Source organism: Perissodus microlepis, chromosome 8 (assembly GCF_051167445.1).
Source record: "Perissodus microlepis isolate ML-2025 ecotype Zambia chromosome 8, ASM5116744v1, whole genome shotgun sequence".
Classification (NCBI taxonomy): domain Eukaryota; kingdom Metazoa; phylum Chordata; class Actinopteri; order Cichliformes; family Cichlidae; genus Perissodus; species Perissodus microlepis.
In genome coordinates this window covers 21,078,756-21,105,269 of record NC_140468.1, presented here as the reverse complement: position 1 = coordinate 21,105,269, position 26,514 = coordinate 21,078,756, and the positions used below count along the sequence as shown (strand labels likewise).

Genomic DNA, 26,514 nt, shown 5'->3' with positions numbered 1-26,514 from the left:
CCCAAATACTTCTGGCATGTGTAGGCCACGAGAACATTTACCAAGACAGGGCTTTCATTTCCTGAATGCTCATCCGCATGTGATGAAAACACCCCTAAAATTAAAGCTGACAGACTGTATTTTAACATTGTCATCACTGTAGCGTCTCAAAGTAATAATACTGCATAATCAAAAAATGTGTGATCCAAGTGCACAGGCAGCTCGCCGTGTGATGCCGCAGTGACAAAAACCCACGTCTGTACCACAGGACAGATTTAGCTTCTTTTTTCCCCCCATAAACTTCTATTTCTAGCTTTTCTATCGGCCCATCTTCCGCTCTCATGAGCTCACACTTCTTAACGCATCTCTCCATCTCTATTTGTATGTTGTTGTTTTTTTCCACCTCAGTTCAGAGTGGACAGCACAGCTTGTGATGTCTATATTTGTCCTCTCTCACACTCTTTCTTGCCCCCCTCCCTCATTTCTCAGCTGTGTCTCTTCCTCTTAAGGAGCAGCTGTGCTGAAGTGACTCAGAGATGCACATAGAGACCCAAGCTGCATTTATTAGATGTACAAAGAAGCCCAGTACCGGCCCTGTTATGGTTAAGGTCTCACCCAGGTTTAACGTTTAAATGAACCTTTGATGCCTTTTATTAGGTTTCCTATCTGCATGAACAGTTTATGTAATCTCACAGTCAAAGTCCTATTTTTAAAATGATTCAGACGCACTGGGAAGGAGACAAATGACTTGAATTTTACTTGAGGAAGTATGAACAAAAACAATGTCTGTTACTGATTCATAATATCTTTAACCACGTATGATTTTTGCATTGTTTGTTTGCTTGTATTGATGCAGTGTAGTTGCTAAATAACAGGGACACTGGTGCCACTTTGACTCATGCTCATCCCCTTTCTTTGTGTCTCCAGCTGCTCACTACCTTCCAATTTCCCGGAAAAGCAAAATAGTATGAACATTATCGTTTATGAAAGTGCTTTCTGTTATTTAAGAGGAAACAGTCGGGCTTGGCTTCGAACTGAGCACATACTAATGTGCGAACTTTAAAAAGTGGATAAGTGTAACATGAAAAAAGGGTGTTGTGTTCATAGACAACAGGTTCAGTTTGTGCTGCTGCACCTGCTTCTCTGTCTTCTGTAATCAGAGTATTCATGTCAAGTTGTCACTCCAATTAACAGGCCTCCACTTCACCAGAAACCCACTTAAAATCAAGTATTAAAAAGAAAGGAGAAGTCTGGGTGTACTCCATCACAGCACACCCTGCTGGCGTCCATAGACAGTCCTCTGATGATGGTTTCTAGGTCAGTATCAGACAGCAACTCCTAAAACAATTTTACTTATTGAATCCATAAATGGTATGCAAATAAAACCTCAACATCACCCACTGGTGAAGGCTAGAGTTTGACTTTTTGCCCATTGACATCCCTGTAATCACTATAATGTTAATCCGGATGACGATTTTGCCGACGTTAAACAAAATGTACTTGCTGTAAACAGCTGGTACCTCATAGCTTAATAGAGGGCTTGATACAGGGAGTGCAGAATTATTAGGCAAGTTGTATTTTTGAGGAATAATTTTATTATTGAACAACAACCATGTTCTCAATGAACCCAAAAAACTCATTAATATCAAAGCTGAATGTTTTTGGAAGTAGTTTTTAGTTTGTTTTTAGTTTTAGCTATTTTAGGGGGATATCTGTGTGTGCAGGTGACTATTACTGTGCATAATTATTAGGCAACTTAACAAAAAACAAATATATACCCATTTCAATTGTTTATTTTTACCAGTGAAACCAATATAACATCTCCACATTCACAAATATACATTTCTGACATTCAAAAACAAAACAAAAACAAATCAGCGACCAATATAGCCACCTTTCTTTGCAAGGACACTCAAAAGCCTGCCATCCATGGATTCTGTCAGTGTTTTGATCTGTTCACCATCAACATTGCGTGCAGCAGCAACCACAGCCTCCCAGACACTGTTCAGAGATGTGTACTGTTTTCCCTCCTTGTAAATCTCACATTTGATGATGGACCACAGGTTCTCAATGGGGTTCAGATCAGGTGAACAAGGAGGCCATGTCATTAGTTTTTCTTCTTTTATACCCTTTCTTGCCAGCCACGCTGTGGAGTACTTGGATGCGTGTGATGGAGCATTGTCCTGCATGAAAATCATGTTTTTCTTGAAGGATGCAAACTTCTTCCTCTACCACTGCTTGAAGAAGGTGTCTTCCAGAAACTGGCAGTAGGACTGGGAGTTGAGCTTGACTCCATCCTCAACCCGAAAAGGCCCCACAAGCTCATCTTTGATGATACCAGCCCAAACCAGTACTCCACCTCCACCTTGCTGGCGTCTGAGTCGGACTGGAGCTCTCTGCCCTTTACCAATCCAGCCACGGGCCCATCCATCTGGCCCATCAAGACTCACTCTCATTTCATCAGTCCATAAAACCTTAGAAAAACCAGTCTTGAGATATTTCTTGGCCCAGTCTTGACGTTTCAGCTTGTGTGTCTTGTTCAGTGGTGGTCGTCTTTCAGCCTTTCTTACCTTGGCCATGTCTCTGAGTATTGCACAACTTGTGCTTTTGGGCACTCCAGTGATGTTGCAGCTCTGAAATATGGCCAAACTGGTGGCAAGTGGCATCTTGGCAGCTGCACGCTTGACTTTTCTCAGTTCATGGGCAGTTATTTTGCGCCTTGGTTTTTCCACACGCTTCTTGCAACCCTGTTGACTATTTTGAATGAAACGCTTGATTGTTCGATGATCACGCTTCACAAGCTTTGCAATTTTGAGACTGCTGCATCCCTCTGCAAGATATCTCACTATTTTTGACTTTTCTGAGCCTGTCAAGTCCTTCTTTTGACCCATTTTGCCAAAGGAAAGGACGTTGCCTAATAATTATGCACACCTGATATAGGGTGTTGATGTCATTAGACCACACCCCTTCTCATTACAGAGATGCACATCACCTAATATGCTTAATTGGTAGTAGGCTTTCGAGCCTATACAGCTTGGAGTAAGACAACATGCATGAAGAGGATGATGTGGACAAAATACTCATTTGCCTAATAATTCTGCACTCCCTGTATGACTCAGAAACTGAGGGACAACGCACACTCATGTGGTAGTGAGTTGTTAGTCAGTATGTAGCCACACATTACCCTACACCCACACACCCACTATGCCTGTTTTACTCAGTGTTACGCATAAATATTGCCACCGTACCACAGCCTGTGACCTCCAAACCCTGATATCAGCTTTCCCTTTTGTTTCCTCTTGTCCTGATGAGCTTTTCCTCCTCTCCATCTAATTTTGCTCCACCCCATTTATAGTATGTGTAATTAAGGTTATGAGGTTTTGGGTCAGCTGTACCACTGCTTTCCCCCCGTCTGTTTTCTTCTTTTGGGGGTTTCAGCTCACCATGGCATTTCTTTGCCTTTTTTATTCAGGCCAGCTCAGCTTGGCGCAGCTCAGATCAGATCATAAATGGGAGGAGAGGAGAGGGAGAGGCGCACAGAGAGATTCTGAGATGGGAGTGGAGAGAAGCAGAGAAGGATAAGGCGTTATCCTCCTCCATGAGATTTTTGTCCTTGTGCGAGTGGGCCTTTGAGCACTCGAGCAGGGAGTTTTTACTGTATGGGGTCGACATCACTTGGGTGGCAGTTTTGCAGACTTCTGCTCTTCTGTAGTCCAGTTTTCAGTCACAGTCAGTCATTACCGTATTTTGGATATATCTGCATCGGATGAGGCATTTGAAGCTAAGATGAGATTGTTTTCGTTTTTTGAAGCTGTTGGCTATTTTTATGACATCCTTACATAAAACATGACTGATTAATTTATTCAAATATTTGATGTGATTAGTTAGGTTGGTGAAGGCTCACGCAGTGCGATTAAAAATAAATGCTGCCTTGTATTTGCTTTTAAGCCGTACACTTCAACTTCGCCGAGTCGCAAAGTTGGAATAAATGAAAGCAATTTGTCTTTCTTCCATACACAATAACCAACAAAGGTATTTGTTTTAATCACAGAGCTTTAGTATATTTGTCATTATTAATGGTAGAGGAAGAGAATCAGTTGAATCAGATTTTTCGTTTGTTTTATTTAAAGGTTCCTGCTGTTAATCCCACTTAAGTGCTGCTAACGGTACAAATTATATCAGTTTCATCGAAAATTAAAATGATAGACTCGTTCAGCCCAGAAAAACCACAGCGTGAGTTGCAGTTTAATTTCCACTTATTTTTACAAATGCGTAAAAGTATGGTACTGTATACTGTTATACTGCAAGATTATAATTAGAGAAGGCATATTGTCCTTCAGAGTTTTTGCTAGATCATTTTTAATCTGATTAGCACAGCTTCCAGGAAATGCAACGAGCCATGAATGTGTTTATTCCTACATTAGTAAATCTAATTGCTTGCAAATGAAATTCTGCAAAATGAGCAATTAAACTTCGGCTTCGTGGCTAATTAAAAGCACCTTGTAAAGTAATGTTTCACGTTCACAGCTTGTCACTAAAATGCTTTGTGTGTGTCCTTGGCTCCCAAGGTATTGCCATAACCAACAGTGCAATAGCTTGAAACTGTCAGCAAGTATATGTCTGATATTGTTATCATGCACAATATTCAGAATTGTGGCCTATTCATCAAACCTAAGTCATCCTAGTTCGGAGCAAGGGAGTGCAGTTATCACATGTCCTACCTCCTCAGGCAGGCCATTGCAGCTCATTCTGGTCACTTTTGGTTCTCAGTTTTGATTATAGGATATCCTCTGGATATCCCTACCTGAGCCATGACTTTAAGTTTTGCAAAGCTCTACAACAGCTGCCTGTCAGGCTTCCATTTTTCAGACTTTTTGAGTTGTCAGGGCTTTTCCTTGTGTTTTATGGTTCCACACTGAAGGTTTTAGAGTTTGAAGCTGCTTGATGGAAATTGTCAGCTAGTCCATCAGCCTTGAGGCTAAGAAGGTACTAGGAGGAAAATAAAGGTGGAGAAAGAGGACATACATGTCATACACACAGATCCCTGCCACCTTCCTAACTCTGGAGGTGCCACCCACAATAGCTTTGACGCAAGAGACCTCTGATGCTGTCCTGGGGTATTTTGGGTTGGATTCTATGGATTCTCACTCACACTGGGAGAGACTGGAAACGTTGGAGGGCTCTTTGTCATGTCATGTTGTTGTACTGTGGTGAGGCGCATTGTCCTGTCCTCTTGTATCTGCAGCAGTGTTTAGTTGGTTGTCTAACATCCACATGAATCCATGTCTGAGGTTTGCCAGAAGGACATTGTTTTAACCTGATTTTTTTAAGCCTGGGTCAGCCAAGGAAGAGTATGGGCGACATATGCAACAGTGGTTTTATTGCTGTTCTTTGTGTATTGTCTAGCAGTACACTGTCTGCAAGGGTTAAATTGCATCATATCCCTAGTTTGCTTATTACTGTTTGGCATGTTACCACACCGTATGTATATACTTTCCTTTTAAACCATTTACGGCATCAAATTGAACTCTAGAGCTAACTTCTGGAATCTCCATAATCTCCTTATGAAGTACAGATTTTTTTGTTTATTTTGTGATGAAATTTCAAAAGCCACTAATCAGCTCCTACCCAGTAGATATTTATTGGCTGATGCAACACTGAAGTGAGGCTTTGGGTGGCCTTGTCTAGAGAAAGGTCAGCTAAAGAATGTGATAATGCCCACTGAGTAATTCCCATTGCATGTGAGGTCCAGATATGAGTGAATGAACGCTGAAACTTAGTTGTGCATTTTAATGAAGCATTAATAACACAGAGGAGATGACCTTGCCTGGTGAAACAAATTGGCAATGCTAGCACGTAGCTACTGCTTAATGCAGACCCGTGTTTGGCGTGTAAAATTGCAATTCACATTTTCACATGCACACTTGGATACTCTATACTACATACACTACTGTACACACGCACACATCTACAGCCAGAGAAAAACCTATTAGCTCACTCTCACTGAGAATTAATTGGGGTTCCTCACGCTTAAAATTAATTCCCTCCTTTATAATGTCCTATTTAAGAGTCATGGCAGCTAAATAAATAGAGGTGATGAATGGCTTGCATGGCAGTCAAAGGTGTTAAGCATACATGTGCGGGGTCCCTTACTCTTCCCTGTCTGACCTGGGCTTACCAAATCAAATTGAAGTTCAAATTGTGCGTTTGTGTTTCTCATTCGTACAAATCATGTCGCATCTTCATCTGGTCTCATCACAAATGTCTGGGCTCGGGAGAGAGATGGAAACTTTAAGGGTTGGGGGATTAATTTTTGAGCCACTGTCAGTTATGTTTTATGTTTAAAGATTAGCATCAGCTGTTTTCATTGCTTTGCAGCACTGTCTGATCCAGTGATTTATACTGCCTCGCTTATTTAGAGACATTTTTATATTGACTGAGAGCACTGGTATACCTGCTTAAACAAAAAGCGTCAAGGCAGAGTATCAACCGAGCACAAACAGAATTCTGAAGAAAAATAAATCTGTGTCATGTGTGGCTGTGTGCAGGCAGGACTGGAATGGTGGAGCCAAAGTGCAGACTCTTGGATACGAAAACGGCTTTAATGGTGAACCAGACCAAAAACTAAACTGGAAAAAATACAAAAAACTAACCAGGCTGGCAAACAGAACACACAGTACAGAATGAGGGTAGATCGCGACACGGACAGAGGAAAACACGGGGCTTAAATACACAGAGGGAGCAATCAGTGAATGAGAGACAGAAGGGAAACACAGCTGGGGCAAATCAGGGCTAACGAGGCAAGGGAAGCAAAACCTGATACATTAACCCGAGATACAGACTTCAAAGTAAAACAGGAAACATAACACAGAGATGCGGACTTGACAAGGGGATACAGCAACTAAGGAACACAGACAGAAGCCAAAAGACTAAAACTCTAACGTAAACCACACAGAGAACCTAAACTCAGAACAACCCTACAAACCATTAGATATAATTAACCCAATCAAAGGACCAAAAACACAAAACCACTGGGTCGACGACCCAGCCCCCCTAACAGTCTGCTGTTTTTCACAGGTAAATAAAAGAGATATATATAATATACTTTTACGACTATGTAGATAACGGTCGTTGTGACTGTAGAGTTGCATACAGTACTTATTTGTTGCATCACACTGGATGAAATCTGCAGTACTGATATCTCTGAAATTATACATACATTTGTAATGCCAGACCAAAATCATTCAATGTGGAATACCTGAAAACAAAAACAAAACCTGGCACAAAGCTTGAGAAAATCAGAGTTTAACCAGTTTATTCCTTTTTTTCTGGCACGAGTGGCCATATTTGGATGAGAAGTGAGAATACAAATTTATGAGCTAACGCTAGCAAGCTACATCTATAGACTGCACTGGCACACACACCACCTAATGCTAATGAGTGCTAAGTAATAGCAAAACACAAACTTTGGCGACGTCAACACGATAACTTATCAAAACAAACCGTGGAGTGGCTTCGTTTTTTTCCTGGACGTGTGCATTTGTTGTTCATGTTTCCCTTTTTACATTTGAAGTCTACAAATGTGCTGAGATTGTGCATATAACACAAAATGAATCGTGTCTACTTTGTTTAGTTGTCTTTCTCAATCTAATAGTAGTCTAACACATGACTTTATTTGTTTACCTGAAAATAACAAAGCTGTGACAGAAGTGAACAGCAGTATCACCTAAAAGAGCATTTTAACATCTCCACCTACGTTGGCAAAATGATCTTTTCCTGCTCACGGTTTCTACCAAATACACGGCAGGCATCATGACTCAGAGTGTGATTTGTGCTCCGCGGCCTTACTGAGATAAATACAGCAATTGACAATTAAGACAAAACCTGTAAAGTCTTTTGCAATCAAGGAAAAACCCATTATCACTATTGAATACTTAAGACTAGCTTATTCTGCTCTTCTTCTTTTTCATTTATTTATTTGTATTTCATTCTTTTGTCCAGTTGAATGCAGTCAGATTTCAAGGAGATTTGTTATTTGTTCTTGTGGCAGAACTCGTCTCTGCTCCACTGCAGCTTTGCTGCCTTTGCTGTTGTCTTGTGGTTGTCATGGCAACTGAAAAGTAAATTTGATACAATTTTGAAACATTCAATAAATGTTGACAAATTACCTATAGAATGCGTCAGTTGTTCCCTGACAGACAGCACTGTTGTCTCTGGCAGTGGTAGTCACTGGTAAAACAAGCTTTTTTTCACTGATTGTAAGCAAACTGTCTCCTAATTGGTTCTCTCTTACAAATGCAAGGTTTAAACAGCAAGTGGGTTGGGCTTGTGAGCTCATGCTCAGTTTCTCAGACCAAATTGGTGATATCCACTCTCATGACCTTATAGAGCACGAAAGATGTGCCGTAACAGTACATCTACTATATTGTATTGAGGAAGAGAAATCATAATACTGCCCCTTTAATTTCAATCATTGTTACAAACCAATAAAGTGACAAACTCAAGTTTAAATGGCAGACGCTTGTAAAAGTGGGCTGCAACCTCAGTAGGGCTGGGTATCGTCACTGATTTCTAGAATCGATTCGATTCCGATTCACAAGGTCCTGAATCGATTCGATTCAATTCGATTTGAATCTGGGAAATTTTGCCTCAGACAGTCAGAAATTTTATAACTCAGATCAGTACATTTACATATTTTTGTATCTATAAAAAGGAAGCTGACACTTTCCAGACTTTATCAAAGGTGTGAGCATCACAGCAGAGGCCTTTGTGTCAAAGTAGCTGAAGATAAAACACAGAAAAACATGAAGGTGATTTTCCTGGCCTGGGATTTTATAAAAATATTCTGCAGTACATCAAAAACGAAAGAAAACCATTAATCAACTTATGAACGTTACCTCTGACGTTACAGCGGTTTTATTAGAGACACGGCTAAGCGTTTTGCATTTTGTTTAATTTTAAAAAGTTTAAATTTGTTCAGAAGTCTATTGAACGGCAGAAATTAGGTTTTCTTTTCGGAAGTAAGTAAAAGGAAAAAAAAACATCAGCCGACAGCGCTGTAAACAATGGTAGACTTGTGCGTAACAAGCAAGCGAATGATGCAGAAAACAGATTTTGGGGATAGACGGGAAACTGTTCTTGAAGTACACTGAGAAAGAGAGAGAGAGCTGTGCATGAAGTGTGATTTTATTGTGGTGGAAGCAAAACAGCAAAAGTCAGAAGGAGTCCATGACAATGTTTATGTGAAGCGTAGTTTGGATCTTCTTTTGCTGCTGGTTCAGTCAATATTGTTTGGTGAGACATCAAACTAACAGCTTTAGAATCAGCGCAAAAAGGGCGTAAACACAAAGCGCGGACCCGCCGAAACATCAGAATCAGCGAGCTGTCGGCTTTCAGCCCCGACCGTGTCTGTGCCGTCGGGTGAGAAAGGCGACATCTCACTGATTCTGATCCGCGGGTCCACGCTGTGTGTTTACGTCTTTGTGCAGAAGCTCTCATTTACTGTTTTAAATGTTTGGTGGTTGTCAAAATTTTGTGACGTTTCACCTGAGATTCTGAAATTTTGGGCAAAATAAATTTATATAAAAAAATCTATTCAGGATTTTAATGAATCGATATCATGTTATCCAAGCCAGAATCTATTTTACCCCTAAACCTCAGTCGATTTCACCTAGTTGAAGAAAAACCTAAATGAGAAACAGAGTTGTTGTCCTCACAGCCAGCAAAGACTGCAGCCAACCAGCATCAGAACTACTGTGTAAATGTTTTTCAGTGCCACACATACTCTATAAATAAAGCTGCAATATTTCATTTTTCTTGGTTAAAAACATTTTCTGGCTACTTTCACTGTCACCTTTGTTTGAAATGAGCCTTTCCTGTTGCTCTTTTCACTGTTTTCCTTTGGTAATATTGCAGTTTTCATATACCTTGCCTGGTACGAGAACACAAATCGACTTTGACATAAAACTATTTTGTAAAATATTCAGGGAACCACAGATTTAATATCGTCGGCAACACTCTTGTCTTTATTACTCGAGAAATCTCCCCTCTTCTTTATGGCAGTGTGTGGCTTCTAAATGCGATGGGATAAAGTTAATGTATGAAGGTCAGCACTGGAGCAACACTGATGCTCAGCTCACCTGTCAGCCGGCAACGGCGCTCTTTCCAAGTGGCTGTGACAGCAGGTGTCCTCCATACAGCACAGTGTGTGTCACAGATGTCAGTCTCCTGACAGAGACCTGTCCACAGCGTCCAGCCTGGTTAGGCAGACAGGCTGGGGAACACACACACAGACACACTGGATAGCTTGGCTGTATTTGCATGAACACACACACGCACACACACGGAATAACATTGTGTCAAGGTTAGTTAGAGCTCATGACATTTGAATAGCAGGCAGGAAGGAGAACACATAGGATGGGAACTAATTTCACCTCCTCTCCCTCCATCATTCCTATCTCTGTTGGAAATTGTCCTGCTGTCCTTATCCATTATGTCTTAACTGGAGTGTGTTTGCCTTTTGTGTGATTTTCATATAAACTGACAATTAATTTTTTGTTTTCTGACTCCTACGATGATGTTTAAATGGTTTTGCACTGTACATAATTGTGTCCTGCAGAAGAGTGGTCCCCGGTTTGATTAATTCAAGTTTTCTTCCTGTGTGTGTGTGTGTGTGTGTGTGTGTGTGTGTGTGTGTGTGTGTGTGTGTGTGTTTTAGGTGGCTGAGATGCATGGTGAATTGATAGAGTTTAATGAGCGCCTGTACCGTTCGCTCATGGCCAAAGACCACCTCATAATCCAGATGAGACAGGAGCTCATTGACCTGAGAGGACCGGTGAGTGGCACACAGCAACAGACGCATCCTGTCTCGTCTGATTTCTCTGCGGGTTTTCTCCTTTTCTCTTCTTTGACTCGCCCACTGATTCTGTTTGATTTTCATTTACACTTGGTCCTGTTTGTTTGTCCATCCCTCCGTTCATTTTCGCCAACAGTCAGTGGCGTCAATAATAGTTATCTTCTTTCTCATTTTCTGTTGGTGAGATTTGATTTTCTCCAGGAGACTTTCTCCTGATCTTGATGGCTATCAATGTTAATACTAAGTATCCATTGTTCTTGTTAGACAGTACACAGACAGAGCTACTTTTTCTCACTACTTTCTACACTAACAAGAAAAACGCACAGATTACCAACGTCTGGTCATGCTCTGGAGAGCCTAAAGCTGTCTAGACGTGCACACACACAGCCTGCCCACAGTTTGAGTTGGTATAGCTTCAGTGAAGGGAGCCCCAGGTAGCAGATAGGAGCTCTTATCCCTGAGCTTCAGCCCTGCTGTACTGGACTCCTGTGGGCGTGTGTGTGTTTTGTGCATGTCCATCTCTGTTTCCTAAGTGCTCTGTGCTTGCTACAACTCAGAGCTGCTGCAGACAACCAAACCAGGGTCGCTGCCTCACTGATCCCTTTCTTGGTCTTGCTCATCTATTACCGTGTGTGTGTGTGTGTGTGTGTGTGTGTGTGTGTGTGTGTGTGTGTGTGTGTGTGTGTGTGTGTGTGTGTGTGTGTGTGTGTGTGTGTGTGTGTGTGTGTGTGTGTTTGATGAAAGCCTGGAGCTGGCGGCCCACTTGCACTGGCTGTGGCGACAGTGTTTTTGCTCAGGTTTAGATAGGCTCTCTGGGAAATCTGAATAGCTGACATGCCAGCTCTGGGAGAGACAGGTTGGGGGAAGACACACAAGCTATCGTATTCCCAACACTTCGGGCGACATTACATTAACTTGCATTGATTCCCTGGAGACTTACCCTAACCTTAGATATAAGCACTACTCACCCAACCATAACCTTATCAAAACCAAGCTGTCGCACCGTGAAATTTGATGATTTTTGTTACGGGCTCTTGCTTTATCCCGGCAACATGATTTTCTAAACAGATTTAGACCCCCCACACACACACACAACATGAGTAACACAAGTACACTCTCTCTCTTTCTCAATTCGATTGACTTCATTTCTCGAGGCTTTTATTGGCATGAAAGTGTCAAGAGACAAAATTGCCAAAGCATCAAAATGTAATTTGTCTGAGTGTTTGGACATTGCACAATAGCAGTAAATTGAATAGTATTAGAAGTTTAAGATTGATTACATAGTAATTACACACTGTATGTATGAATTGCAGGAACATCCTGCATGTATGGATGCATGGGTATGCTGTGTATGTAGGTTATTCGTTTCACATGTTGTTACATATTGTTGGGCAGGGGCAGTTGCTGTCTCCTTTCTTTCCCACGGCCATGTACACACATACTCTTTCTCATCCACAAGGCCAACATGTAGCACGTTTAATGTGGTTACTTCACCAACCTGGAGCCATGCATGCTTGATGAATACATACACAGGGAACACACTGGTGTAGGGATCACTGGTAGATGGATTCGGTGTTTTTTTGTGCGTATCTGATAACATATTTGTGCAGGAGTTTGTCCTGTATTTGAAATGAAAGTCCTCCTTTTGTTTGTTCCCTGCTCTTTAGCGTTCTTCCTCTCATTCATTTTTTTTCCAGGTTCCAGGTGATTTAAGCCAGACGTCAGATGACCCTAGCCTGTCAGATTTTGAGACGTAAGAGCATTTCTCTACATCCCCCGTCCAACGCATCTTTCTCTCACCCCTTTCTATCCTCTCATAGTTTGATGTCTTTCACCCCTTTTTCTCACTTTGCACCGTTTCCTCTGAGTTTACAACTAAATTAGATTTTCAGGTGTTTTACCAGAGTGAACTGCAAACAATGGTAGCTGTCCAAACACAGTGCTGACATACTGTTAATGTTGCCGCTGCTCGGGATAATGATGATGATAATGAAGACGGCGGTGAGAACTGTTTGTTGTTTGTGTCACTCAGGGCTCATCGCGCTCTCATCAACGTATGGATCCCCTCTGTGTTCCTGCAAGGCAGAGCTGCCAACGCCTACCACGTCTATCAGGTATACACAGCCACATTAATATCTCTGTCTGAGCCACGCGTTGTGTTTACCAGGCAAAATGAGTCATTTCATCAAAATATACCGATTTAAACATTGACTTTGATGTCTGATGTACAGACTGCTGTAGTTACAAGACAAAAATAACGTTTTAATTGGAATAGAAACGGTGGAAGGAAGTAATGGACAGAACAAGAAGTTAAAAGTTCATGAAGGCACAGAGCGAAGGAACAAAATGAGAAAGCTCTGAAATAATTACACATTCGCTCACGTGTGCATTAATAGCTCATCATCTGTTTTTATTCAAATTGTTTTGTTTGAAAGTTTTTTAATACCGAAATATCAGTTTTCATTGGTTTATGCTTGCCATACAAGAGTACTGAAAAAAGACTGATAAACAAATTCACTGAAATTAATAAAAGCTGAACAGAAACGAGCAAATCCACTGCGTAAACAAAAAGTAAAAAGGAAATAAAAATAAAAACTAGTCAGAAAATAAAAAACTGTAACAACTCTAACAGTCCATAACAGAAACGAATGCTTCAGCTGGGATTCGTCATGTCTCACGTTGACCACATAAATCAATACTGTGCCTCATCAGAAAGAGGGGGAGATGACTAAGGTAGAAGCTGGCATACATCAGGAAAAAAATCACATAGTTCACATTTTTGTTGAAACTAATTATCCGAAGAATCTGGGATCATTTCTAATGTTGGTACATGGTGGGCGTCTGTACCGGATATCAATCTAACATGGTCCTGGCTTCATCATCATCACATCTGAACTCCATCTTCAGGAACATAAAGTTACTGAGCTTCTGCAATCATACATACGAGTATAAATTGTGACAAATTCAACCTGTGAGTTGCTCTTTAAGCTTAGAAAAGGTTTGTCTAGAAATGCCAAGAAATAAAAGGCTAGCTGTTGCTTTTTTTTGGGGGGCAGTCTGTGCTCCAAGATGGCTGCGTGTCCCTCGTCATCGATTGGTGCCCTGCCAGAACTGTTGCAGACCTAAATAAGTCCCAGAATGCTCACTGCGCTTCCCACTCAAGCCTGCCATTTCTGAGTTTGCAATCAAGTTTGGTCAGAACTTTAAGCGTTTACACCAATGATAATAAAGCAGCTCCACTTAACTAAAATAGTGTTTCCAGAGCTCTGTGCCAGGTACTTATCTAAGTAAGGTGTGTTGGGAACTGGACTCGAGAGCAGCTTAACAAACCGAACTGCTGCTGCTTCTTGTATCTGTCAAGTTATCGAGCAAAGTAGACAACGGCACCTCATTCCCTCTGTGGCTGTTTTACTGTGTCTGTCACATTAACAAGGTGTTACACCTCAGCTCTCTCGCCGTGGCTGTCCCCTGCTTCCCCCATGTGAGACAGAAACACACACATACTCAGACATTAAGTCCCATGGTTGAGCTTCATCAGACAGACAAACACACACACACACGCCTGCCTGCTCAGGTGTTTACACAAACCTGCACTATTGGAGATGAGACAAAAACTGATGCGCACACACACACAAGTGCTGCTACAGTGGACACCTTCTTCACGCTGCACAAATACACTTGTCAGACAGAAAAGTGCATGTGTGTACACACACAGGTATTATCTGCTCTGTAGCCAGGAGGTACAGCTGTAATGTTAGTCAGTGAAAACCATATGGGACAGGAAGAGACAGGTGACACATCCTTAGCTGTAACGGATAGGCAGGAGTGACTGGCTACCATCTCAGCTTGGCTCAACTTATACATAATAGATGTAAATTCCCAATTCAGGACTCAAACTTTTAGCTGTGTGACATCTTTTTGAGCCAGACTGTCTCCGTCCTCTCAGCAGGACTGATGCACGACAAAGGCAAATGAGGCGCATTGTTTTAATTTCTCTCCTACCCGCTCGTAGCTTCACGCCGCCTTTCGCAGATGCACGGGGCACTGCCTTTATTCTGCATTATGCATGCACAGTAATAGATGTACCACCAAACACATGATGGCAATAATTTAGAATTATCATTTGCTGCTAGTAAAATGCTCAGTGGAAAGTGGCCCACATTTAAACTGCTGTGCAGTGTTGGGTGAAGTGAGTCGTTCAATGCAGTTGGTAACTTTTATATTCGGGTGACTGCTTTGTAATTGTGCTCCCATAAAGGCAGGTTGTTGTTTTTTGTGCCAGAAATAATTACAGACTGTTAAGCACTACACCCTGTTTGAGCCTCTCATTTCTGAATATATTGTGCAACAAACAATAAAAAAAGTCGTAGTCTTTACGAGAGTCTAAAGATATTTTTTTTGCCTGTGGGAATCCCACGCTTTCAACTGAATGCGATGTAATGGTTGGTTAAAAGTAGGTGAACCGCACACAGGCATGTACAGCGCTGCAGGCAATTATTAGCATCCACCTGCAGTTGCGGATTTATGGATGGACTCCAGTATTGAAGCTGAGCATTTTCCATGTGTTGTGCTAATTTAGCCTAATTTCTCCATCTGAAAAATGGTCTCTGAGAGACTACTGTCCAGCCCTGGAGCTGGTATAAAGCACAACCCATCTGGTGTATTGGATACTTCCATTCACAGAGCTATATTCGTCTAATGGCTCCCTGTGGAAACGGCTTTTGTTCTTAGACAGGTTAATGGATGGCCAAGGTTACTGGAGTCATTGTTGTTAAGGTGAGGCTGTTGTGGTGATTGAACACTGAGCCAACAGTCTTAAAGACCTGAGGGTATCATGAGGAAATGGCAGGGGTGTCTTTAAATTACCCTCAAGCGAGTGCAAAGATTTTTTTGGGTCTTTTTTTCCTTCATTGTTGCACTCGCGCACACACCCATATGCTTGCAAAATTGAACCAATGATGCGAGCAATGAGCCATAGCCAAAGCTGGCTTTTGTAAGGCTTGGAGAGTGAATGGGATTTCAGAAGCCCGAGCCCGAGTTAGGTCACGGCAACCTTGTGGTGAAAATAAGCTCGCTAGGAGCTCTATACTGCTGCTAAACCCATCCAGAGAGGTGGAAGGGCTGATCTAACCATCGCATCTCATAGCGCGTCTGCCTCCTTGCTTCATTCTCACTGTCCTCCTTTTCAGCCTGCATATCTGTCTCACTCCCCCTGCCAGATTGCATGCCATTATGACAGGGGTAAGCCTACTTGTACTCCATTTTCGTCTTTGCATGTCCTCAGAGCCCCTTTTTTCCCCTCCAAGATTTCTAAAATGACTTCCATCTGAAGTGTGGTACGGCCATTGGACAGACAGACAGAGGTGAAGAGAGAGACTGATGGATTTGCTCCATTATAAGTTGGGTTCTGCTCTTTGTGCGCCTCTGGGCCTTTATTCTTCCATCATTCCGTCCCTTTACTTTCCCCTCCTGAACTCATAATGAGAGAATTATACCGGCCGTGGCAAATCACTGACTCGCTCCCACACAATCCCAACAATAGAGGCTATTAAAAGAGAATGAGAGAACGCATCGTTTGCACACGGTCAGCGAGCACAAGCGGTGATTTCTGTGTGCGCGTGAGCGTCTGTGCTTTTCATTACCTGTGTATCCTGGACCAGCATTGTGTTGTGAAAAGAGCATCAGTCAGAGGCTGATGAGGAACTCTGCTCCAAAGAAGTGTCGGTGCTGGCTGCTTGTGTGTTATGGGATCCTTGTGCTTGCAACAAGGCTGTCAGCGAAAAGTAGAAGAAACAAACACTCTGGGAAAGACATCTTAGAACTAAATGTAAGGTATTTGCCTCTGGAGATGGCGGTGTCAGTGGTTTGGTAAATTGGTCCGCCACTTTTTGTCTGCGGCTTTCATTGGACTGCTTTTTCTTTTCTTTTTTTTTGTAATGGAGAAACTGCTGTTACATTTAACAATGCCAGACACATCAGAGTAGACGGATTAAAACGTGTGGACCCAGGCAACCAAATACCTGCAAAACTAATGGCGCACCTTTGTCATTACTGAAAGCACTAACTTTGTGGATTCTTCACTGGTTGCCTAGTTACGGGTCCTGACCAAGAAATGTTCAGGGACATAACACCCTATTGATCTTTCAATTCAAAAAAAGTTACTGTGCCTTTTGGAGAGTTTACTTAGGCCAGATAAAATAAGTGTTGTTGTTTTCAATGCAGTTCCACAAATGAATCTAATAGAATGTAATAAAGATGTGTCATGATGGGTCAGGGTATGAGAGCAGGGGCTATAGAGAAATAACAAATTCATCGCATGCATTGCATTGGGACATTCTGACAATCATATTTGTTCTCTTGCAGTCTGTTGTGCAATCTGTGAGGTATCAGATGATGCAACGTGCTGCACACTACGACTGTGCCATACTATGCCTCTTTTTGTTTTTAACACATCGTTTTCATGGCAAAGTGTGACAAGAGTGAAGCTGGGGAGCTTTTAGCCTTAGGTTAGGCGCCATAGCTCATTTTTTGCTCACATACAATAAAAGATAAAAGCCTTGTGCCATTTAGCTCAAAAGTATTTTATGTTATTTCTTGTCAGACACTCTAAAGTAGTCCTGCTGAGAAGCTTACTGCTGTGCTGCTGTCTGATGGGAGCTTTCAGTTTGTTGATTATGAGGTGTCATACCTGTGGTGTAGATGAAAGATATGCTCTTTGTATCACAGCAGCATTTAGCTATGATAAAGTTTTATCTGCTAACAAAGCAGAAACGGGTATTATTATCATGAGCTGACTTTTTTTCAGTAAAGCAATAACTTCAGTAAATTTGCATGGGCTGTGACATATAATTGCGAAAGCTAGTCTGGGACCTTTCCAACCAAAATGCTGAAAATGGGAAGTTACACCTCAGTTTACATCAAAAGAAAGAGAAAAGTTGCATAAAAGGAGCTTTTTAAACACCACCTTTGTAACTCCAAAGGCAAGAAGATTCTTAAGTTGTTTTTTTCTTGGGGTTTTAGCTGGAAATAGTCCAACAAATGCACTGTTCACTTCAAAGTTTTTGAATATAGCCCCTCATCATCTTCCTTTCCAAATCTCTTTTTAAAAATTGCTCTTTCTGCTTTCCTCTCCTTTGCTTTATTATCTATCTGTTGTTCTTTTTCTTTTCATCAGTCTTGCTGTTTTACTTTTCCTCCAATTACTATTTTTCTCCTTTACTGGTTTAATCCTCTTTCACCTATTAATTTTCTATTCATTGATTCTAGTGCTGCTGACAAAGTCCAGGACAAAATGCTTGGGATCTTTCCACCTCCACAGCAATTTGATACTAATGCATCATAATTTTAAACTCATACTGTCATGATCTGGGTGGGTACCTGCAGGTCTCCAACAGCGGCTCCTCCTCCTTTAGGCGGAGTTCGGTTGCTCCTCCCTGGCTGACCACCTGTGAGCAATTATTCCGGCAGTATATCAGACCTGCGCTCTCAACCGTTCATCGCCTGAGTATCTGCTATCCCCATAGGTAGCACCTGGAGTGGAGGTCTTGTGTCCCTCATTCCCGCTCTCCTGGACCTGGGCCGCCTGCTGCTGATACGACGCTGCCTGCCGGCCCACCACTCACTTGCCTGTCTCCCCACGTCTCGACCGCATCCGGGCCTTCCGCCCCACCTGTCCCCTCCACCTGAAACCAATGCCCCGGCCCCTTCATAGTCCTGTTTCCACCTCCCCGCTGCCTCAGCTGTTCAGCTGCCTCCTAGAGGTGTCTAGGTCACCCTTAGTTATCTTAGATTATCCTACGCGCCACTAGTGTGGTGGCGTCGTTTTGTTTTTGCTTGTGTTTACTTGTGGGCGGAAATAAATCCTTTGTTCTCTTACCGTCTCGCTTCCGGGTTGGTTTCTGCACCTGTGTCCATCCCTGTTCCCTCGTGCCGCTGGGCCGTGACACATACAACTTCCCAGGTGAGACAAAGATAACGTGAACAGGGGGGACGGCAAACTGACAAAACTGCAAAGTAGATGCACAGATGCCTACATCTGTGCGTCCATCCATAAACTCAAACACAATCCAGGTATCAAGAACAAATGTAGCATCCTGTAGTTTGAAGTGAGTCCAATGGAAAATGCTGGAGTTGAGAGCTGGTGTCTCCAGTCCACGTTAGCCGTTTCGCATATAAATTCAATAGATATACAGTATCTGCACATACAAGAGGAGCACGTCTCTTTGATCAGCCAAATGCTGCACCTATAATTGCAGTGCTGAAAACTCCGTTATGCTAATCTGACTGGAAACATCTACTGTTCTCTTCTTTCCTCTGTCCCTCACACTGTTGCTCTTTTTCCACAAAACGGCATTAAATTATGAACGAAATATATTTTTCGCAAGCAGCGGGGCTGTGCGAGTGTGTGTGTGTGTGTGTGTGTGTGTGTGTGTGTGTGTGTGTGTGTGCGCGCGCGCGTGCGCGTGTATGCACTCTAAGCCATCAGAGGTAATTTTATTCAGCAGAAGGTTCTGCCTGTTTCAGAGGTCTTGTGTATTTCTTGAGCTCAAGATAATAAGAAGAGGGTGTGATGGAGATGAGGTGTAGACTGTACACACCATAAGAAATGAGAAATAGTGTTTCTCTTTTTTCTTTTTTTTTCCTATTAGTTGGGTAACAGGGAGGCTCGGGTTGGGTCCACCGGTCATTGCTGCTCCACTCTCCTGGGTTGAAAAGCTGTTTTGCGGTTAAATTTACAGGCTTCTTTTCCTGAGAAGTTTTTAAACAGACCATAGCTAGTTAAAATTGCTTGAGCTACAAAGCTTGCTTTGCCATTTATGGCAACTGGAACTAATAAAACAGATCTCAAATGTCAGCAGATAAACAGCAACGATAATGCAGACACAACAATGCTAGACACTCAAAACATCGGTAAGTAAATATAACCTTACCTGCTTTGTTGTGCACTCAAAGCTAAGTTAAAGTGATGATACCGTTTCCATGGTGCCAGTATAACTCACTGGGTTGAGCAGGTGAGCCATCTGCTCCAGCCCTGTGTCTTCCCCCTGCTCTCTCTCAGCTTTCAAGTCCACTTTAAACTGTAACAAAGGCCAGAAAATGCTTAAAAATGATCCCAGAAAATACTGTTGATGGTGATAAATTACAGATTACGGTTGTTAGTTAACTGACCACATCGACTGTTAATCTGATTACAAGGGATGCATCTCTAAAAGTAATATGTAATTATCATTAAGTCCATTAATTTTACTGCAGTTCATTAAAGTTCATTAATTATATTTGTTATTATCTACTTTGCGTATGCTTATCTTCAAGCCTGTTCAAGCAGAGTCTCAATTACAGAAATAGCAGTTACATAAACCTTGTTTAACTTGCTTCTCTCAAAGACCTTAATGTATATAAACTATATAAATCAGCGCATCTGTGAATCTTTGATACGTCCTTGAAACTCTTTCAGATGTGTGCACAGCTGCCTTCAATGGACTGCTATCCCCCAGAGACATGCAAACTGGGAACTGTGTTAACACCTTTAATTTCTGTGTTATCCACTGGATATAGCTAGGAAGACTCATGGCTACTGAGCCGGCATGCCCTACATCCAGACCTGCTCCACGTGAGCAGCTCTGATTAGCCAGAGGCTTAATCTGCATTGCTGGACTGCTTTCCCTGTGCAGATGAGATAGTACATCCATATGTATTAATGTGATCTTTGAGCGTGTGCAGATAGCAGTGCATGTTTGTTGGTGTTGCATTTAAAGACACATGAATATCGCTGATCATGAGCTTGCAGGATTGTTTTGTGTGTGTGTATTGTCACACACACACGTATTGGACTCTGTATGGATGTGCACGTGAGTGATTATGGTTATGATAATGGCTGGTTGGTGAAAGAGCGAGATAACGGTTATGTTGATGATGGTAATGATGAATGTTTTACAAAGATGATGATGATGATAATTACAATCGTTGTCTTCGTCTTACATCCATCAGTCATAGATTAAACACCCTCGGGAAGACGCAGAGGCTGCTTTTGCTGCTGTACACTGCAGCACAGGCACCTCATCAATTTCATCATCAGTGTAATTTACATTACATTTCCATTTTAGGCACTTAAGTTAGTGCTCTTATCCAGAGCATTTCACAGTGGGAAGGTTGAGCTTCAGCGTCTCATTCAATAGTACTTAAATAAAATGCATTTCTGTGGAAGGACACGGGCATTGGCAGGAGTAGGGATGAGGCTGTGACCTTCTGACTTGAGGGGGAGAACAGAAAATGCAACACCTGCATAATGCATTGGAAAAGAGTAAAACTGGAATTACCAGTTCGCCTCAACTAGAGCCTGTACAAATATCTTTAGATGGGAAAGGCAAAAGGTTTCTGGTGTAACGAATTAGGATGATTAATTTTCTCAACTTGCAGTTTTATTCGATTCAGTTTTATCTGCACTAAACGTTATTTATCATAACTGCAAGCCCCCATGAAGGAGATTTACCTCTAGCTGTGCCTGTGGGTAGCGTCATTTGCAGGAGAAACTATAGGATGGAGTTTCCTCCTTGCTAAAACTGTCCAAACAAAAGATATTGTATCTCACAAAGATATTGTTGCACTTTTATTTGCAAAGATCAATCCACACACTGCTTTATGAAGGCAGTTCAGAATAGGCTGAAATTTTATTTGAAGAATATTTTGTTCTATTGGCTCCAGTCTGTCTTATCATACACCTCTTACTGTTTGGCTTGCGCAGCACCTGTTTCTGGATTTAACCCTTATAAACATAGCAAAGCAACACTGAGCTCTTGAAAGGCACCGAGCAGTACGTGCTAAGCCCTGCTATGGCACTTGATCAGTGACCTGGCCGCCAATAAAAACTTCAAAGTGTGTCTTTGCAGGTGGAAATGGGATGTGGGGGGCTGGGAACTTTCTCCCTGAGGGTGATTGGGAAGTTGGACTGATGGAAGGATTTGGATGGTGACGTCGTTTGGTGGAAGGAGTCAGAAGGGAATGTGGTAATCTCTGCTTTAGCCTCCAGATATCTGATTAGATCTCTGAGCTGGAACATAATTTGTCAGACTGCCTCATCTCCCTGCTTTCTTCTCCCCTGATAACCTCAATTTATATTTACACATTTATTTGTGTCTCCAGTTGTCTGCCGCTCCCTCTTGGCTCCATTTTCCTGATACTCCTCTTGCCCCTCCCCTCTTTTTTTGTCTCATTCAGCTCTAATTTGCACTGCATCATCCACTGCGTGGCCTATCCTTCAATCACTTGATCTCTGACTTCCTTACTATGCTGAAAACCCTTTCTCACAAACTGTCAGTGACTCATTTGTTCATGCGAGTGTATGTGTGTGAGTGAGGAGTGGTGGTGGTGGTGTGGGACACACAAATAGGAGGAGTGGGAGGGAGAGCGCTGACAGGTGAAGGAAGTGGGAGATGAAGAGACCAGCGTAAGGGAAGCAATTGTGATAAAAAGATGGAGATAATAGCTGCGGCGTGTCCCATTTTCCTCCTGCTGTGGCGTCACTCAGTTTCTCCTGGGTAGTTTCCAACTTCGATGTTGAGTGCTCATATCTGGTAACCACCTGCCAGTTTTCGAGAAAGAACTTTAGCTGATTGCTCCGGTGATTAAAAAGCTCCATGTCTGACGTGTCGATGGCTGTTCTGTGTTAGGAATAGATCAAATTGGACTGGAATAATTCCTATAGGCCTTACGAGTCTTAGGTTACATTTATGATGATAGCAAGAGTTTTACCACCTTATTACAGACCACACTGAGGCATTGTCATGTGTTTTTACTTTTCGTGTCATCCGTTTTGATTTCATTTTGAATGTTTTGTTTCAGTTTTGTTTGTGCAGTTTTAGCTTGGCTAGCAAGGCGCATCCATAAGTACAGGAGATGTCAGACTGTATAGATTAAGAAGAAGAAGACTGCAGTATCCTTTAATACATACAAATGAAGGATGAGATGATTCGACTCTGCCTGTCTTGCATATGTTACTAGGCAAAAGTTTGTGCTATGATGCAATTTACTGTTGAAGTCAATTAATGTAGCTGTCCACCCACTGTAACACAAAACCAGGAGGTTTATTTTCCACTTCCAGGATGAAAGGTAATACCAGCGAGAGCACAGAATTAGACCTTGCTCATATTCAGCGATGGATTTAACCTACTCTAATTAGTGGAGTGATATCATCTCAACAAGTAAAAACTGTATTCATAAAAGTCCTGCTTATGTTGTCTTTGTATATATTACACTTATGCTTTTTTCTCTGCTAGTTTTTGGTCGCAGCTTTTGTCCTGATAATCCTGAGTTATTAATAAAACTCAATACTACACGTGGTCTCCAGGTGGAAACCAGAATGGAAGCAAAACTGTACCTAATTACACATTATAGCATATTTACTGTTTGTTTGTTTTTTTAACCCAGATCAGAAGAAAGTACCAAAGAACACAGACTGTGTGCCCGTCCTCATGCAGATATCTGTTTGAAGAGTTTAATCAGGGTTGACTTTTTTTGGATACTGGAAACTGCAGTTTTTGGTTCTTGTGTTGTGCCTTTATTTTTCAGCTCTGAGGTTACTGCTTTTGTCACAGATGATTAGGCCTCTTTAAATCTTGGCTCATGCTGTTTTCAAGCTGCTACGATCCAATTTTCTATATGAATAATAGATCACAGGACCACTTGTGAAAGGGGTTGTTCCTGATGATTAACCCACTCAGAATGGTCGCCGGTCATTGCCCTTGTCAGCTCTGTGCTTTATGAAGGCTTTATAAACATTTGAACTCATTCTTTTTGTTTTAGGACCCACAGCTTTACCTCGTTTATTCACTCTCCCTGCTTTCATGTGTTGCTTGAGATGGCTATTCTGAGTTAAAAGTCTATAACTTTTGAAGCTGCTTTGTGCCATCAGTGTAAGCTTCGTCATACTTTTTGTCAACAACCTTTGTTTCCTGACAGAAACACGACGATAACTAAATAAAAACGAATGTACGAGCACTAAAAGTGATGTAATGTACGGAGACTTTGGTCAGCGAATATAAACGAGACGCGAGGCAGGATGAGTTGGAAGTGATTCAATCCCAAGTAATCTCCTTGTGCAGTAAGGTTAAATGCAAACATTTGATCAGGGAACTGTACAACTAGCTTCTGTGCTCCCTGTTTCTCATGAAAATGCAACAAAAAATTTTGCATTTGATGTTAAAGAAAGTAAGATGCTTTGTAAAGTGTTTGGAGCAACTGTCAGTAGAAAAAAAGACGGCAACTTTTATGTTTTAGTCATCAAAAGCATGGTGGAACAGTGGTTGGCACTCTTGCCTCACTACAAGAAGGTCCTGAGTTCAACTCCACCATCTGACTAGTTCTGTATGGACTTTGTATGTTCTCCTCGTGTTTGCGTGGGCTCCACATGCAGTTTGATGAGGTTGCAGATGCTGCAATCCAACAAGTTTTAGCTTAGGTAATTTCGTTTTCCTAAAGCATCAATATGCTCTGTAGCAGATGGAAATGTGTTTGCGTCTTTGATTTGTCGAGTGATGTGACAGATAAATAGAAAACAGAACTGTTTAATATAAACCCCCTTTTTCCTTTTCCAGAGTTGCTTCAAACAGAGATGCAAGAGAAGCTCGGGTACTTGGTAAAATCGGTGGAAAAGCCCTCCCTGTGCAGGCTCCTTTAGTTTCAGTTATTATATTTTAATGAGAAGAATCCTACATGAAACACTGCCTTTGTCACATATTACCAGCTAATGGGAGCAACACAATAGTGGCTTATTGATGTGTGCACCGCAAATTAGGAATTCTAGGAATATTTTCAATATTGTATGATGAAAACTTGTTTCCCCTCAATCTTTCTGTCAGTTGCAAATATATATCTCCTGTTGACTTTTCTCACTGAGGCAGCAAAGGTGCTTTGCTTCATCAGTTAATCCATGCAAATGAATATAAAGTGTACACAGCAGGCTGTTGGTCTTTGAGATAGCAGCTTTCTACACTGTAGCATCCTCTGCAGTGTTTGCTGACCCACATTAAGCATTCTGGATTGATTTGCACATGAGAACAACTGGGTCCTAAAGGTGAGGAGAGCGTTGGCTTGTTTGGCAGTAATTCATGCATCAATGAAATGGCCATGTTTAAATGAAACCCAAATCAACAAAACTAGTTTAAAAAAAAAAAACAGGTAAATAAAATCTCTTATTAATTATCTCACCACCCATTGCTTTCCAGGTCATTCATCAATCATTCAGTCAAACCTTAATTTCCCCATTTGATTGTGTGATCGGATCGTTTAATACAAACATGTCACATCTGGTCTAAACAGGTTAAAAGCAAACACACTCATCAAAGAGATGCATAGTTTATTTTCCATCCACACACCTCCGTCCTCTCTTAATCGTCACCATTTTTCCCTGGTCCTGCGTCTGTTTCCTTGTTTCTTGATTTTTGTTTTCGTAGTTGTCTAAATGTAGTTGCCCCTTGTCCTGAACATCTTTAGTTCCTCCTCCTCCTCCTCTCTAATCTTTCACCAACATTCATCTACCTCCCCTTCACCTCCTCCTTATCTCTTCTTCTTCTGATTTGTTATTTCAGCGTCTAATTCTGCAGGATGCCAGCGTTCCAAAATAAACGCCTTTGCTGCATTCAAAGACAATAATCACCCATTCACTACCTTCTGTTTGTTTTTGCTTCTTCTTTGATCCTTTTTTAGATAAATAAGTAACACAGATTCATAAATGGTTCTGTCTTATTATATGATCTCTTTGTTTTTTGAATTATGGCTGTTTAAATTGTCATTACTTATGAGTTTTCATTTCCGATTAACCTGTTTTCAAATTTTAACTGAATTAAAACTGGCTCAAGAACAGTTAGTTGTGCTTACTTTATAATTACGTGTCTTTTAAAAAATTGAAAGAAACTAATCACAGTGACAGAGCGCGATTAAATGAGACCAACCGTCCTGGAAAAGGATGTGGCAAACAGAATGGAAATATGAACTTTCTGCAAGTTTATGCGTTCATATAGTGGAGAGTGGCGTCTCCATTCGTAGAAACTTTCATTGGCCTCTGTTGATAGACCAAATTTTACCAGCTACCTTTGGGAGGTGGTGCTTTGAGTTCATCTTGCCATTTTAACTTATAAAGGTGATACAAACATGCTTTTGTTTAGTAGTCAATATAGTACATTATTGAGATATTTCGCACAAAACCAAAGATGTCATAATTATGTCAGATGGAAAGATTAGGGCAGGATGTCAAACTCATTTTACATCGTGGGCCAGATACAGCCTGCTTTGACCTTATGTTGGAAAACATGAAGGAGAGCAGTGTGGACGGGGTTGGAGTCTTTGTCTGGCTGAGTATGACCCCCGAGGCTTATCTTTGATACCTCTGGGTTAAGGAATCAAGAAAAACATTACAAGCCATCCTCTGGGGACCATGAATGCCAGTCCACCCAATAGTCTGGACTTTCAGTCTGGGCCGAAGAGACCAGATTATATTGCTAACCTAGATGGGGGAAGGGCACATTAGTCCTCTTTTCTCCATGGTCCTTTGCTGCTCTTCTCCCTTCTAAAGCCTCCAAATGGATTCTATTTTCTGCCTAATTGGGCAGCTGGTTAGGCCTGCAAGAGACTGGTGATAATATGAAACTCTGCTGCTTTTCCTTTGGTTTGAGCAAACCTCTTATTCT

At 41.7% G+C, this 26,514-nt stretch overlaps 1 protein-coding gene across 1 annotated transcript in view; it reads left to right on the top strand.

Moving 5' to 3' along the window:
• snx29 (sorting nexin 29) overlaps positions 1 to 26,514 on the top strand; it is a 148,465-nt gene that overhangs the window by 92,536 nt on the left and 29,415 nt on the right. The window contains exons 16-18 of the mRNA XM_084938170.1: positions 10,697 to 10,813; positions 12,532 to 12,587; positions 12,867 to 12,948. Of these exons, the coding sequence (XP_084794296.1) occupies positions 10,697 to 10,813; positions 12,532 to 12,587; positions 12,867 to 12,948 (255 nt within the window). The remainder of the gene's footprint in view (positions 1 to 10,696; positions 10,814 to 12,531; positions 12,588 to 12,866; positions 12,949 to 26,514) is intronic.